Source organism: Pan troglodytes, chromosome 9 (assembly GCF_028858775.2).
Source record: "Pan troglodytes isolate AG18354 chromosome 9, NHGRI_mPanTro3-v2.0_pri, whole genome shotgun sequence".
Lineage (NCBI taxonomy): Eukaryota > Metazoa > Chordata > Mammalia > Primates > Hominidae > Pan > Pan troglodytes.
Genome location: NC_072407.2, coordinates 38,358,430 through 38,371,946, shown reverse-complemented (window position 1 = coordinate 38,371,946; position 13,517 = coordinate 38,358,430). Strand labels below are relative to the sequence as shown.

Below are 13,517 nucleotides of genomic sequence, written 5' to 3'. Positions count from 1 at the left end.
GTTATTCTTTAAGAGCAAACATCGAGGCAGTGTTCCTAATGGTTTCATAATGTCAAATGTTTACTGGCTTTTTAAAACAAATTCAAAATACACATAAGTTCCACACCTTGTAATTGGTTATTATGTCTTTCAAGTCTCTTTAAATGTGTAGGTCTTCTCTCCATCTCTTTCTTTCCTTGAAACTTAAAGAAACTCAGTTGTTTGTTCAGAAGCATTTCCCATGGCTGAATTTTGCATAATATATCTTCAAGTTGCAGGTCAACATTCACAGGATTCTCAGATTCAGTTGGAGGCATGTTTGATTATCTACACTTTAAGTCATCAAGTAATTTGAATATATTAATATAAATCCCATAGGCTCTTTTTCCCACTCCAGATGATTCCTCCAATAACCTTTCGTTCAGTAAGTTCCCCGTTGTAAATTTCCAGTTAAGTAATTTTCTTTAGGTTTGATGGGTGCGCACAACGAAGAAAAGGGGGGGCGGGGAAACCTTTCTGAAATTCATTTCCTTTGAATATATCCATTAGAGGGCGACATTGCCTTTAATATTATATTTCCCCAATAAAGTTTTAAATTGCATAAAATTTACTTTTGTATTTTTGACAAGTTGGACCTCATTGCCTACTTTAACTTCTAATCTCACGTCTGTAAAGTGTGACTGCGTTCTCCTTTGTTAATTTGATCTCTGCTGACTTGCGTCTTTGATATTACAGTACTTCCATCTTTGACTCTGTTCCCAATTCTAACCATCGGGCGGCGATGTTGCATAAATAAAGACCCGCGGAAAGGCAAAATTAAGCGAAACTGCCAAATAAAAAGCAGTTTCACCGGGGGTAAAGGCCATTAATTTAAGAAGGAAAGAGACAAACCAGACATTTCTAGTTCATATCCAACTCACGGCCCAAGGTCAGAACTGTGTAAAATGCAACACAAAGGAGCCATTCAGGAGTGGGGGAGGCTGACTTGGGGAGAGCGAATGCACAATCCCCGCCTTGAGTCTGCGGTTCCACTGGAGGGGGCACAGGTCCGTTCGCGCACGTGCGTGTGAGTAGCCACAGGGCAGCGGCGGGACATGCCTGCACCGGGCATGGGACTGCTGAACCAACAGCGCTCTGGCGGACCGCTTGGGACACCCGCCCGGAGGCAGGTTGGCACTGGCGCTGCCTGGAGGTCAGCCACTCATTGTACCCCGGAGGAACTGGGTCCCACGGGGGCATACGGCTCGCCCACCGGCACGCGTTAGGAGGCGAACACCTGCATCCAGCTAGGTGTTCCGAGCGCAGGCCAGGGCTAGGGACTGCTCTGCCACCTTCTTCTCATTCTTCCTGTAAGAACACTGTCTATCTCGGACAAAAAGGATCCACCTGACAGCAAGTGGTATCGTCACACAGAGGTAACAGGGAAGTTAGGGATCCTCCTGAGAATCTGACAAAAGTTGGTGCCCCCTCCCCATAGTGGCACTCAGAAAACTGCAGGTGAAACTACAAATGGCGGAGGCACTCACAGGCTTCCTGGGGTCCGTCCATTGATCAGATACCAGGTTAAGAAATTCTGTCCTGATTGGAGCCTAGACGGCAGCGCAAAGAAACCAGACGGACTTGGAAAGAGAGCCAGGGACTCCCTCCTCCCTCCAAACACAGCCAGCGTTTCATCTCGGATTGCGGGAGGGGCCTGGCGGAAGGTGGAGGAGAGGTGGAGCGCCTGGATGGGGCCCTCCCCATTCTCCTGGCCCCAACCCCAGGACGCCTGGCTGCGGAGGGCTCGAAAGCGAGCAGCGAACGCCCAAAGCCTGGGTGGCGGGAAGGTGGCAGCGCCCTGTAGCTTTTCCTTTGCATTTTTCTTTAAATCGTGAGCTCCGGAGCTATCGTTTCGACCGCTGCTTTCCGGTCTCCACCTCCACCTCCCAGTTGGCTGGCTCGCCCTTCCCCCACCTCCCCATCCCAACCCCCCCCATCCCCACCCCCATCCCCACCCCCATCCCAGCCGCGTGCCCGACCCTCGGCCTCCAGCCCCGCCTCCTTCGCCGCGGGGTTTCACCCGCGGCAGAGTGAAATCTGCATAGTGACCGCCCCCTCGGAGCTCATTGGTGCAGCCCCGCCCATCGCGGCAGGTGATTGGTGAGCCGCCGGGGATTATTTGCATGTCGGACGCAGCCGGGTACCCAGCTGTGCTGCCGGCCGGCGCAGCGCAGAAGTTTGCAGAGCGCTTTCTCGCCGGCTGGTCCCGGACTCGCGCTGCGCCCTGCACCCTGCGCCGCCGCCTCCTCCTCCTCCTTCTGCCGCCGCCGCCCTGTTCTCCCGGGATTCCTTCTCTGTGGAGGACTGACGCTCTGCTTGTGGGAATTAGAGGTGGACAAGGGGGAGTGCCGGGGGGTAGCGACGGGGGTCTTTCCAGTGACAGCTGCGAGTCGGGACGCCGGGAGCGTGGGGCTCCTGCTGGCCACGGATCTCGCCCACCTTCCCGCGGCCTCCGGGCAGGCAATGCGGCCGCCGAGCCCCGCGACGCAGAGAGGAAGGAGGGTGGCCCGGAGAGCCTAGAGCTTGTTTCTGCCCACTTGGGAAAGAGGGCATGGAGTTGTGAGTGCCCCTCGCTCGGCGACGCCGCCCTCGGCAGCCTCCCCATGGCCGGGACGTACAGCTCGACTCTGAAGACGCTGGAGGACTTGACCTTGGACTCCGGGTATGGGGCCGGGGACTCGTGCCGCTCGCTCAGCCTCTCGTCCTCCAAGTCCAACTCGCAGGCGCTCAACTCTTCGGCGCAGCAGCACCGCGGGGCGGCCTGGTGGTGCTACTCCGGCTCCATGAACAGCCGCCACAACAGCTGGGACACGGTGAACACGGTGCTGCCCGAGGACCCCGAAGTGGCCGACCTCTTCTCGCGCTGTCCGCGGCTCCCCGAGCTGGAGGAGTTCCCCTGGACCGAGGGAGACGTGGCCCGGGTGCTCCGCAAAGGCGCTGGCGGCCGGCGGCTGCCCCAGTTCTCCGCCGAGGCGGTGAGGCGCCTGGCCGGGCTGCTCCGCAGGGCACTGATCCGCGTGGCCCGCGAGGCGCAGCGCCTGAGCGTGCTGCACGCCAAGTGCACCCGCTTTGAGGTGCAGAGCGCCGTGCGCCTGGTGCACAGCTGGGCGCTGGCTGAGAGCTGCGCGCTGGCAGCCGTCAAGGCGCTGTCCCTGTACAGCATGAGCGCCGGCGACGGGCTGCGCCGGGGCAAGTCCGCTCGCTGCGGCCTCACCTTCTCAGTGGGCCGCTTTTTCCGCTGGATGGTGGACACCCGAATCTCCGTGCGCATCCACGAGTACGCAGCCATCTCCCTCACCGCCTGCATGGAGAACCTGGTGGAGGAGATCCGGGCCAGGGTGATGGCCAGCCAGAGCCCTGATGGCGGAGGGGCCGGAGGCGGGGAGGTGTCTGCTGAGGCCCTGGAGATGGTCATCAACAACGACGCCGAGCTCTGGGGCGTCTTGCAGCCCTATGAGCATCTCATCTGCGGCAAGAACGCCAATGGTAAGCGCGCGGGCCTCGGACTGGCAGACTGGGTAGGCAAGAAATCCCGCCCTGGGCTACTGGGGGAGTGAATTTCCTGAGACAAAGCTGGTGGCTGTGCCAGTTCTTTGGGAGAAAACGTTTGGTCTGAGGATAGGGTTCATTACATGGCACTTGCCAGAGATTGTTCTAAGGGTGTCTGACTTTTGGAGGGTAAACACGTGAATGATCTCCATCCTGTTCTGCGTGGCATTGTTACTATCTGCGGGCTGTTCATTGATTGGGTGAGATTGAATCTCTTGACCAAGCCATTCCTGAACCTCTCTTGAAATGAAACTTACTGCCCCGTGGCTCTTTACCGTGATTGACTAGGTCTCTAGCTGCTGTCTTTCCCCAACAGCTGGGCAGATTGACTGATTCTGCCCCCTAGTTTTCCCCAGCTCAATAGCAGCAACCAAAGGGTCCCAACTTAAAGACCTGAACCTTGGATAAGTAAGATGGGCGGAGGGAAGTGGGAAGCCCAAGTTCTGGTGCTGTGCCTTGTGCTTTGCTGGGCTGAAGGATGCTGTCAGGCGCTCTCTTGGGGGATGGAAGGGTAGTGGTTCGCTCTTACCTGTATGTGCCCAGGAATGATGAAACCTGGGGACCCCGACTCCCCTTCCCAGAAAAGTAACTACAGATTGTCTCCTGAGACCTGATTTTTCCAAGCTGTCACCAACCAAGTGAGCCATTGGTTAAAACCTTGCATTGTATTAAATGTTCTTTCCTGAAAAGAGTGGTGGCCCATCAAGGGGAAGAGATAGGTAACCGCATGAGGTGAAGTCTGGGAAAGGAACCATTGGGTGGTTGCACTTCTCTGAAGATAGCATGGATTTGGTGCAAAGGATGGAAACAAAGCACATGACCTTTTCCCTGACAATGTTAGGGGGTGTGACATTGCATTCAACTGCAAACTACCTACAAGACTTCAGTTTGAGAAGTCAGCACCATAAACTGTTCAGAATGGTATTATGGTTAAACAGCCTTACGATCTGATTGGAAGGCCATTTGGGGGGCAGCTTTCAGTGGCAAATAAGCAGGCAGTGGAAGAGGTCAGGTGGGGACTGGAAAGGGATAAAAGAAGTCAAAACATGGTTTAACATAATCATAATAGCTGAAATGCAAAATAACCTTTAATGTGTCATCATTATTCTCAGCACTTTGTATTTAACTCAAGTACTCCTAGCAAGCCTATTAGGTAGGTACTTACTGCATAGTATTATGCCCATTTTACAGATAAGGAAACCAAGGTACCCAGCAGTTAAATAATCTGCCCAACATTACATAGATGTTAAATGGCAAAACTGGAATTTGAATCCAGTTTGAATCCAGGTAGGCCCCTTTAAGGTTCTAGATGCTGGTGGAGAAGAAACAGCTTTGTTTTTCTGGTTTGTTGTTGTTGTTTGTTTGTTTGTTTGTTTTTCTTACTGGACTATAGCTCTCAGATCTTATGCTTTGTTTTTTGATTAGCCCAGTTTTCGAGAACAGTTGACATGTTAGGCCCATTTTGAAGACACTCTGTACCAAGCATGGCTTACTTTGACATTATTGGTTTTGTTTTTAAATTCTGGCACTGCCAAAGGAGATGCTGGGAATTGAAGAGCATCTGCTGCTTAATTTTCTTCCTCTTAGGTCAGAGCTAAGGTCAGTCCTGAATCTCAGTTGATGATGTCACAGCTGCTTGTTGTGCCTCACCCTCCAGGTTTGTGGCATCAACACTGGGAACAGCAGCTCCAGGGCAGGAAGTGGAGGGCCAGGGGATTTCCATCCAGTGGTCATAATTGAGGGAAAGAGTTCTGTACTTTTGGCTGAGAGGAGGCCCAAACTGAACTCAAAGAAGTAAAGGCAGGCTCCTAGGAGAAAAGACTGAAGACCTAACACTATAAGCCAAACAAGAATAAGGGTGGAACTGTAGATGCAAAACAAAACAAAAACATATATTCATGCAGAACAGGTGCCCAGCACATTGAGAAGCTTCTCCCAGCTTTTCTAACTGCAAATTGAAATAAGGAAGACCAACTCCCTGCCCAGGACACCCTGAAGATGCGAAGTGGCCAGAAGCTGCTAGAAAACAGATGTCTTCTGCTAAAGGGCTTCCAACCAAAGAACTATTTCTTATCTAGGGTCAGCATTCCTTGGGATTTCCTTTATAAGTTAGTCTTTTGGCACCACCTACCCCCCCACCCCCACCCCCCAGCTCCACCACCACCTTTTGTTTTTTAAAATAGAGACAGGGTTTTGCTATGTTGCCCAGGCTGGTTTCAAACTCCTGGGCTCAAGCAGTCCTCCTGCCTCGGCCTCTCAAAATGTTGGGATTACAGGCAACAGGCGTGAGCCACCACACCCAGCCACGACCCCATGTTTTAACCTCCTCCTTGCCCCCCACTTTCCAAACAATCCTCCTTAATCCTGGGTAGTCAAGAGAGCAGGATTCTCTGTGGCAGACAACAAAGCTCCCCGGATGCTCAGAGTCAAAGTGTCTCCCTCTGTACCTTCTCGGGTCTCCAGGGAACTCTCTTGCAGGCGAGGTGACCATTCACTTCCACTTAGCAACTGGATGCTCATTTTTTATACATGAAAACTAGGGGGTGGCCACATTAAACAATAACCAGGCTGATTTATTAAGTCCCTTTAGACAAAGTGAAATGAATGTTTAGTAGAGGGGCAATGAATTACTTATGTCTGAAAGCTGGCTTCAGAGGGAAGCATAAACTGCTTAGGAACAAAATGGAGTGGTCCAAACCTTTGTTATATTAAAATTACCCCAAGGCCAGCAAGGTAACGGTTTACACAGCTGAAGACCAACTGGGGAATGACTGCGTATGGGAAGGAGAGTGCTGGTTAGAATTCTTGTCCTGCTGATCTTCCCTTTAAATTATATATTTATTGTTGATATGCCTGCTAATTATACAGCATGGGCACATGCATTTGACTCAGCTATATAGGGCTTTTAAACTTAATGTCTTCCAACCAAGAATTTAAGGGCCATAATCCATCTATTCCTGTCCATTACTCAGAATGCAGGACAAATATGGTTTTGCTCAGCACAAGATGGATAATAAAAGTTCTGCAGTGTTTACAAAACATGATCCCAGCTCCGTAGAGCAGCAGGAGTTATATATTGTTGCTCATTTGGTATTGATGTCCCCAATCCCATGGCAAGGCCATTAAATGATGATATCTTCATGACTTCCTTACGGGAGGTAGAGAAACCAATTTAATAGAGCAGTATTTATAAACAGGTAGTTTGCAGAAAATAGAAACTTTTCGCATCCACTCATATCCCTCCCTACTCTCCTCTCTCCTCTCTCTCCCTCCTCTCCCCCATCACTTCCCATATGTGAGTTTGATGCTGAGCATCACTACTAGGTTTCTTCTTGGTCATTCTTCTTACTAAGCTTTTATGAGTGTCTGTGGCATTTTAGAAAATCTTCCTCAATTTCTAGATTCTTGATTAAGTGATAGGATATTGGTGAGAATATTCTTGCTCCAAAGAAGTATCCAGGGTGTACAAAAGGATTGCTTTATCCTAATGGTAACATGCACAAGACTTTGGATTCACCATGAGAGTTTGAAGCCTACTTTTGCCATTTATTTTGTTTTATTTTGTTATTTGTTTATTTTGAGACAGAGTCTTGCTGTATCACCCAGGCTGGAGTGCAGTGGTAAAATCGTAGTTCACTGCAACCTTGAACTCCTGGGTTCTAAGGGATCCTCCTGCCTCAGCCTCCCAAGTGGCTGGGACTGCAGGCATATGCCACCACACCCAGCTAATTTTTAAATTTTTATTTTTGTAGAGACAGGGTCTTGCTATGTTGCCCAGGCTGGCCTTAAACTCCTGGGCTCAAGGGATTCTCCCGCTTCAGCCTCCCAGAGTGCTGGGATTACAGGCATGACCCATCACGCCTGGCCATACACAACTTTGCCATTTACATGAGTGGCCTGGTGCAATTTTCTTAACCATTCTAACCTTCAATTTTGTCATCTGCAAAATGGGACATAGTAAGAGCACCTAGCTTATATGGGTGGTATGAGAATTAAATGAGACTATAGATTGAAAGATCTTAGCACATAGTAAATGCTCAATAAATAGTAAATTCATTCAACAATTATTGAGCACTGACCCTGTACCCACCACTGTTAAAAGTGCTGTGGACTAAGTGATGAACAAGGGGAAAAGCCCTCCTCTCATGAAGTTTATAATCCAGTGGAGGAAATGAGAAAAAGTAAATAAGTAAGGATTTTCTCTTGGTAGTGAATGTTGTTTAAAATATTTTTTTTAAAGGGCAGGGTAATGGGATGGTGTGACGGGGCTAATTTAAATGACAGTCAAGGAATGCTTCTCTGAAGGTTTATTAGTAATAGCCAGTAATATCAATACTACTAAGGACCTTTAGGCCAAAAATAGTGACTGAGAACTTTTCTGAATGATTCAGTTATTCACCAGCTGAGAGAAGTCTCAACATCTCACTTAGAGCTGAGAAAGAAAAGGGCTGCATGTAGAGCAGGGACGAAACTTCTTCTGGTTGTGGGACTTATTTAGTGATGAGATTGTAGGATGAATTTCTACTGAGAGAAGCAACTGAAGCAGCAAGGGTTGATTGAGCTTGTCAGGTGGTGTTTAATCAGTTTCCACACCTGGGTAGTCTGAAGGATGAGGGCTGCTTCCTATCTCTTTAACCATTTTATTAAAGCCAAGAGAGTTGGTAAAACTGAAACAGAGCAAGCTTTGGAAATGAAAAATTTTTTTTTCTCGCACGCCTGAGAAAGGCAACCCTAGCCTTAAGTAGTAAGAGGAACAAGGTAGAGTTGTTCCACTTCCTCCTCCTGAAAGCTCTACCTGACTCCCCGAACTGGAAGAGCCACCCCTTTGTGATGTTTCCTCAGCACCCAGGACATATTCTTAAATCATTTCCTGCTTGTGTGTGTCTCTCCCATCCAACTGTGGACTTCACAGGCATTGCTGTCTTCCCTGTACCTCTCATGGTGTCTACAATATGTGCTCTATAAATGATGGGCAAATGATAGATCCCGCCATACAGGTTTAAAATTTGTATTTGAATTCCTTTGATATATCAGAACCGTCCCCCATTTCTACCAAGGCAGAAAATTTCCAAGTTGTTCTCAATGAATAGAGTCAGCATTTTGGGGCTACATCCAACCTTTGGGTACCCTGATTTCTAGCAGGGTTCCCAAGTCTGGCTTTGATGTGCAAGATGTGAGTTGGGGGAATTTTCAGTTTAGGAGAATGTCTTCAGTGTATGATACCCAAAGAGGAAGGGCTTCACAACAGACGTCTGGTACAGCAGGCCGCAGATAAGTCAACAGGAGGATTGAGTTGAAGGTTTCCTTAAGAATGGAAATACCAATCGCCCCCTTGCCAACAGAGCTGCCCCAGAGGACAATTTATGTTGATGACTATTGCTCAGAAGAGTTTACATCTGTGTCCCACTCCATCTGCCTCCAGTCTGAGGACTGAACCAAGGTAATCAATTGCCAAGACATTCCTGGGTTGGCATCCCAAGAATGGGAAGTTCTGAAACAAACCAGAGACAGCTTTGTCCTTATCCCACCTCACCATCAGTATTCATCCTTTGTCCAACAGGTCAGTGGGTAGATGCTTCGCCTCTATTTCTACTCTTATGCAGCTGTAGTAATAGGTCTGACTTTTCCGCAACACCTCAGGCTTATTCTCATCTGTGAGCTTTCTAGGTCCCCATAAGAATCCTGTGAATGTGTGTCCTTTCACTGAGAGGTCTCCATGAGTCCAGAATTCACAGCTCAATAATAACTAAGCTCAATAATGACTAAGTCCCATTTTGCTCAAGCCCCAGGCCTGTGCTTTTCCTATAAAGAATTACAGAATCCAAGGTAGCAAATACAGGTCAGTACTTGGCCCCATTCAAATGGCAGCTAGGGTCAAACTCATAGCAAGAACAACACTTGTTATAGGTCTTGTTTGTTAACGGCCTATGGTGTCCAGACACTTTACATTTGTTAGGCCAGTGAGTGTTCACGACCACAGTGAAAGAGCAGGCACTGACACCCAGGGGTGTATCTTCCTCCAAAGGTTGCTGTTACTCTGTTTAAATGCTGCTTGCTGGCTCTCCCCACCCTAGAGGTGCCACTGATTTTAGAGAGCCATTACTGCTGCTCCTGGGGATGGAAGAAGAGGGCACAGAGAGCTCTGCTGCCCAGGGAGGGCCTTTATAAGTGTCACCTGCTGGTGACCAATAAGCTCAGCTGAATAGAGAAGCCGCAGAGTACACTGCAATGCTCTTCTAAAGGATGGGCGGGTCAGCTCAGCAAAGGCGAATACATGAAGGAGAGAAGGCACCAAGAGGGATTTGAGTCTAGGTCACTGGTCTTGGGGAGCTTGGTGCACCTGTCCTGGAGTTGGCAGAAGAGCCTGTATGAAGGGGGCTTTGATTTCCTCCGAGTCCCCCATGGTGTCCGGCTGCTGACTCCATCTCGGTGTTTAGAGCACAGGGAGAGAATGAGTCAGCGATGTAGCAAAGCAGTGAAGGGCCCAGACTTTGGAGTCTGAATTGAGTCCCAAATTGATTTGCCTCTTACTGACCTAGGCCTTCAAGCAAGTCACACTAAGTTTCTATTTCCTCTACTGTAAAATGAGAGGCTTGTACACATGCGGTTGTGCCTTAAGCATACTCAGTGCCCTGGGATGTGAGAGATGCAGCCAGGCTTACTGGTGAGAGCACAGCACGGGGTGGGGCTGCCTGGCTGTAATTCCTCATAACTTTACTTGGGAGCTGTGTGACCCTGGGCAAGTTGTTTCACTTCCGTGCCTTAGTTTCTTCCTTGATCACAGGGTACCATTGACATTTTGGACTGGTTAATGTTTTGTCATGAGGTTGTCTTGGGCATTGTAGGACGCTTCATAGCCACCACCAGTTGAGACCATCAAAAATGTCTCCAGACTTTTCCAGATGTTCCCTGGGGAGCAAATTCACCCTTGGCTGTGAAACACAGCTCTATAAGATAGGACTGAAAATAGTACCCAACTCATAGGATGGTTGTGAGTATTTCATAAGAGTCCCTGTGAGGGACTTTGTGTTATGCCTGACACAGAAGATATTCTAATTGTTTTTAACAAACTTGTGTTGGATCCACTGATTGTGTTCATTTTTGCCAAAGTCTCTGGTGCAAGGAGGGTCACGACCCAAATCTCAGGGAGATGGGTATTACTCGCAAGGCTTTCCTTGGTGGCTAACAGTTTGTTTGTGGAGGTAGGAGGAAGTTATGGAATCTGGAAAAAGCACCCTTGCACCTTGCTCAGTTATGGCTCGATTGCCCCCAACAACAAGTGGTCTGGCAGTGGGCAGAGAGATTAGATCTCACCCTCTGAGCTCAAGCCCACCTCTGCCAGGATTACAGCAACAGTGCACATTCAAAGCTCCAGGCCCCCAGAGAGCAATTCTGCTGTGGATATTGGACCCTGCTTGTGGCAGCCGCCAAATCCTCAGCCACAGATCATAGCAGGTGTTTTGTGTTTTGCTGGCCTGTCATGTAAACACACTTTGTGGTCTTCTTGCTTGTTTTAAAAAAGGCCTAAGTGGTTTTGCAGCTTTGGTTGTGTGCTTGGAGCTGCATGCAGGATTGGGAGGAGATACATAAGGAACACAGCCCAAGTACTCCCAAGGAATGCCACGCCGGCATCATTAATCAACTGCTCACTGAGTGCCAGCTACATCCAAGGCAATGGAGACAGATTAGCAAGGGACAAGAATCTTGACTATTTTGAGTTTAGAAGTGTTTAGAATCTAGTAGGGAAAGCAAAGCATATATACAGATAGTTACAAAGAAGTTTATAGTGACCACCTTCAAACAAAGAGAGGAGCAATGGCGATAGTCTCCACTGTCTGGTCTACATTGCTGGTTCCCCATTGCGGGTGCTTTTCAGGAGCTGTTTCATTTAATCCTCCCAGCCCCTCTGGAAGGTAGATATAACTTCCTTCCCATAGTTGGGGACCTTAAAGCTTCTGGTGATTAGAAAGCTTAAAGGGAAGAGATGACTCCTGGCTGTCTGGGTGGAAGGAAGTCAGGGTTTCTTTATGGAGGATGGGGCAGGTGTGCCAGTGATTTGGGCAGGTAGAGCTGCGACTGCAGAGATGGGAGGGGATGCAGAGCCCGCAGAGGCTTCCAGGCAGAGGGAACAGTGTGAGCAAAGACCTGGAAGCCAACGCATATGTGTTGGAGAACAGCAAATTCTCCTGTTTGGGTGGAAGGTTCAGATACATGACAAGCAGGAACAGTGGAGATAACACAGGAAAAAGGAAAGCTTTCCCACATCTTTTATCCAGATGTTAAGAAGCCTGCCAGAGTACAGGATGAGAGTTTTCCAAAACTTATTTTCATAATTCAGAAATTGAGTGTGTCTTCTCCCTAGCTCATCTTAACCATGGCCCCAGACCTCCAATTACTCCTCTTGGTGATTGAAAGCTTGACCTCAAAAATGCACCCTTCTGCTGTCCTAGCAGTAAAAGCATTAAAAGAAGACCTTAACTGAGCAAACTTGGGTTGCGAGGGGTTGAAGAACAAGGCTTCTATCAACCTTCTTTTCTTGTTGAATTTGGCTCTGACTTTGCATTTCTTCCGTGGCCCTGAATGTCGCATTACAGGCCAAAGCAATCCCAGTACAGAATGAAGGTCAAGACTGGCAAATGTGTTAAACGAGGCCATTGGATCAACTCTTGCCAAAGCAGGATTCTTAATCGTGGAGCATAAAACAGGGTGAGAGAAGATGGTCCCAGAACTTTTTTTTTTCGGTGTTAAGTCCGACTGATGTAAAAAATATTGGACTTCCAGTTTAGGGTTTATTATTTGGGACAATAAAAGCTCAATTCTCAGAGATGCTGACATTTTAATTCTTAGTTAATGTGTTTCCAGAGCATTGATAATAAAGATTTCAAGCATATTAAATGCTTAATATTGTGGAACCACCTTATAGCTAATTGTCTTCTGAATTGGAGTCCCTAAGGTGCAGCTGAATTCTGCTGATAATAATAAAATGTGATAGGTCATCAATGGCTTAGCTAATAACTCAGGTGTCGGTCTTTTTCCGGACTCCAGTGTTATGAAGGGAAGGAATTTTCTTGTCACTTGACAAAGATAAACTTCATGAACATATTGCAAAAATACATACACAGTCATTTGTAGTTAGTGACTTGAGGCCCACAGTTTCCTGTCTTTCTTTATTTTTATTATTTTTTTGACACAAAGTCTCACTCTGTCACCCAGGTTGGAGTGCAGTGCTGCAATCTCAGCTCACTGCAGCCTCCTCCTTCCAGGTTCAAGCAATTCTTCTGCCTCAGCCTCTCAGTTAGCTGAGATTATAGGCAGGCACCACCACACCTGGCTAATTTTCATATTTTTAGTGGAGACAGGTTTCACCATGTTGGCCAGGCTGGTCTCGAACTCCTGACCTCAAGCGATCTGCCCACCGTGGCCTCCCAAAGTGCTGGGATTACAGGCATGAGCCACCGTGCCCGGCCCATGGTTTGCTTTCTAAAAATAAGCTGAGGAGAGTCAGGCCCATGATGGAAAAATTAAACAGGAAAACTAAACTTGGAAGTCTGGACATACAAGGTTAGAGTTGAGGAGACATTAAACTGGACCTCAAAGAGTTTGAAATGGGCCTCTCAGTGCACGAAAACCCTCCCTACAGTTGAGGCCAAGCTTTTATTGAAACCTTTACAACTTTTTTTAGTCTGTACATTTTAAAATATGAAAATTAGTATTTGCTGTGAGGAGAGCTATTAATAAACACAAGCCTGAGGCTCACACACCAAGTGGGTGTACGTGCACAAGCATCCGGAACAATCCAGTACAGAGCTATGAGGATTTGGATCCAGAAAATTCTGGGGTGGAGCTTGCCCCGTCTGTGACCTGGCATGAATCATTCCATCTCTTGGATCTCTGTTTCCTTATCTGTGGTGTGGAGAGGTCAGACTAGATTCCCCAAGGGCTTTTCTGTC

The 13,517-nt window shown here is 48.2% G+C and overlaps 1 protein-coding gene across 1 annotated transcript in view; it reads left to right on the top strand.

Annotated features, from left to right (window-relative positions):
* The first annotated feature begins 1,047 nt into the window (after positions 1–1,047).
* Positions 1,048–13,517, top strand: part of ABTB2 (ankyrin repeat and BTB domain containing 2) — a 209,386-nt gene continuing 196,916 nt past the window's right edge. The window contains exon 1 of the mRNA XM_016920656.4: positions 1,048–3,504. Coding sequence (XP_016776145.3) covers positions 2,142–3,504 — 1,363 coding nt within the window. The 5' untranslated portion in view covers positions 1,048–2,141. The remainder of the gene's footprint in view (positions 3,505–13,517) is intronic.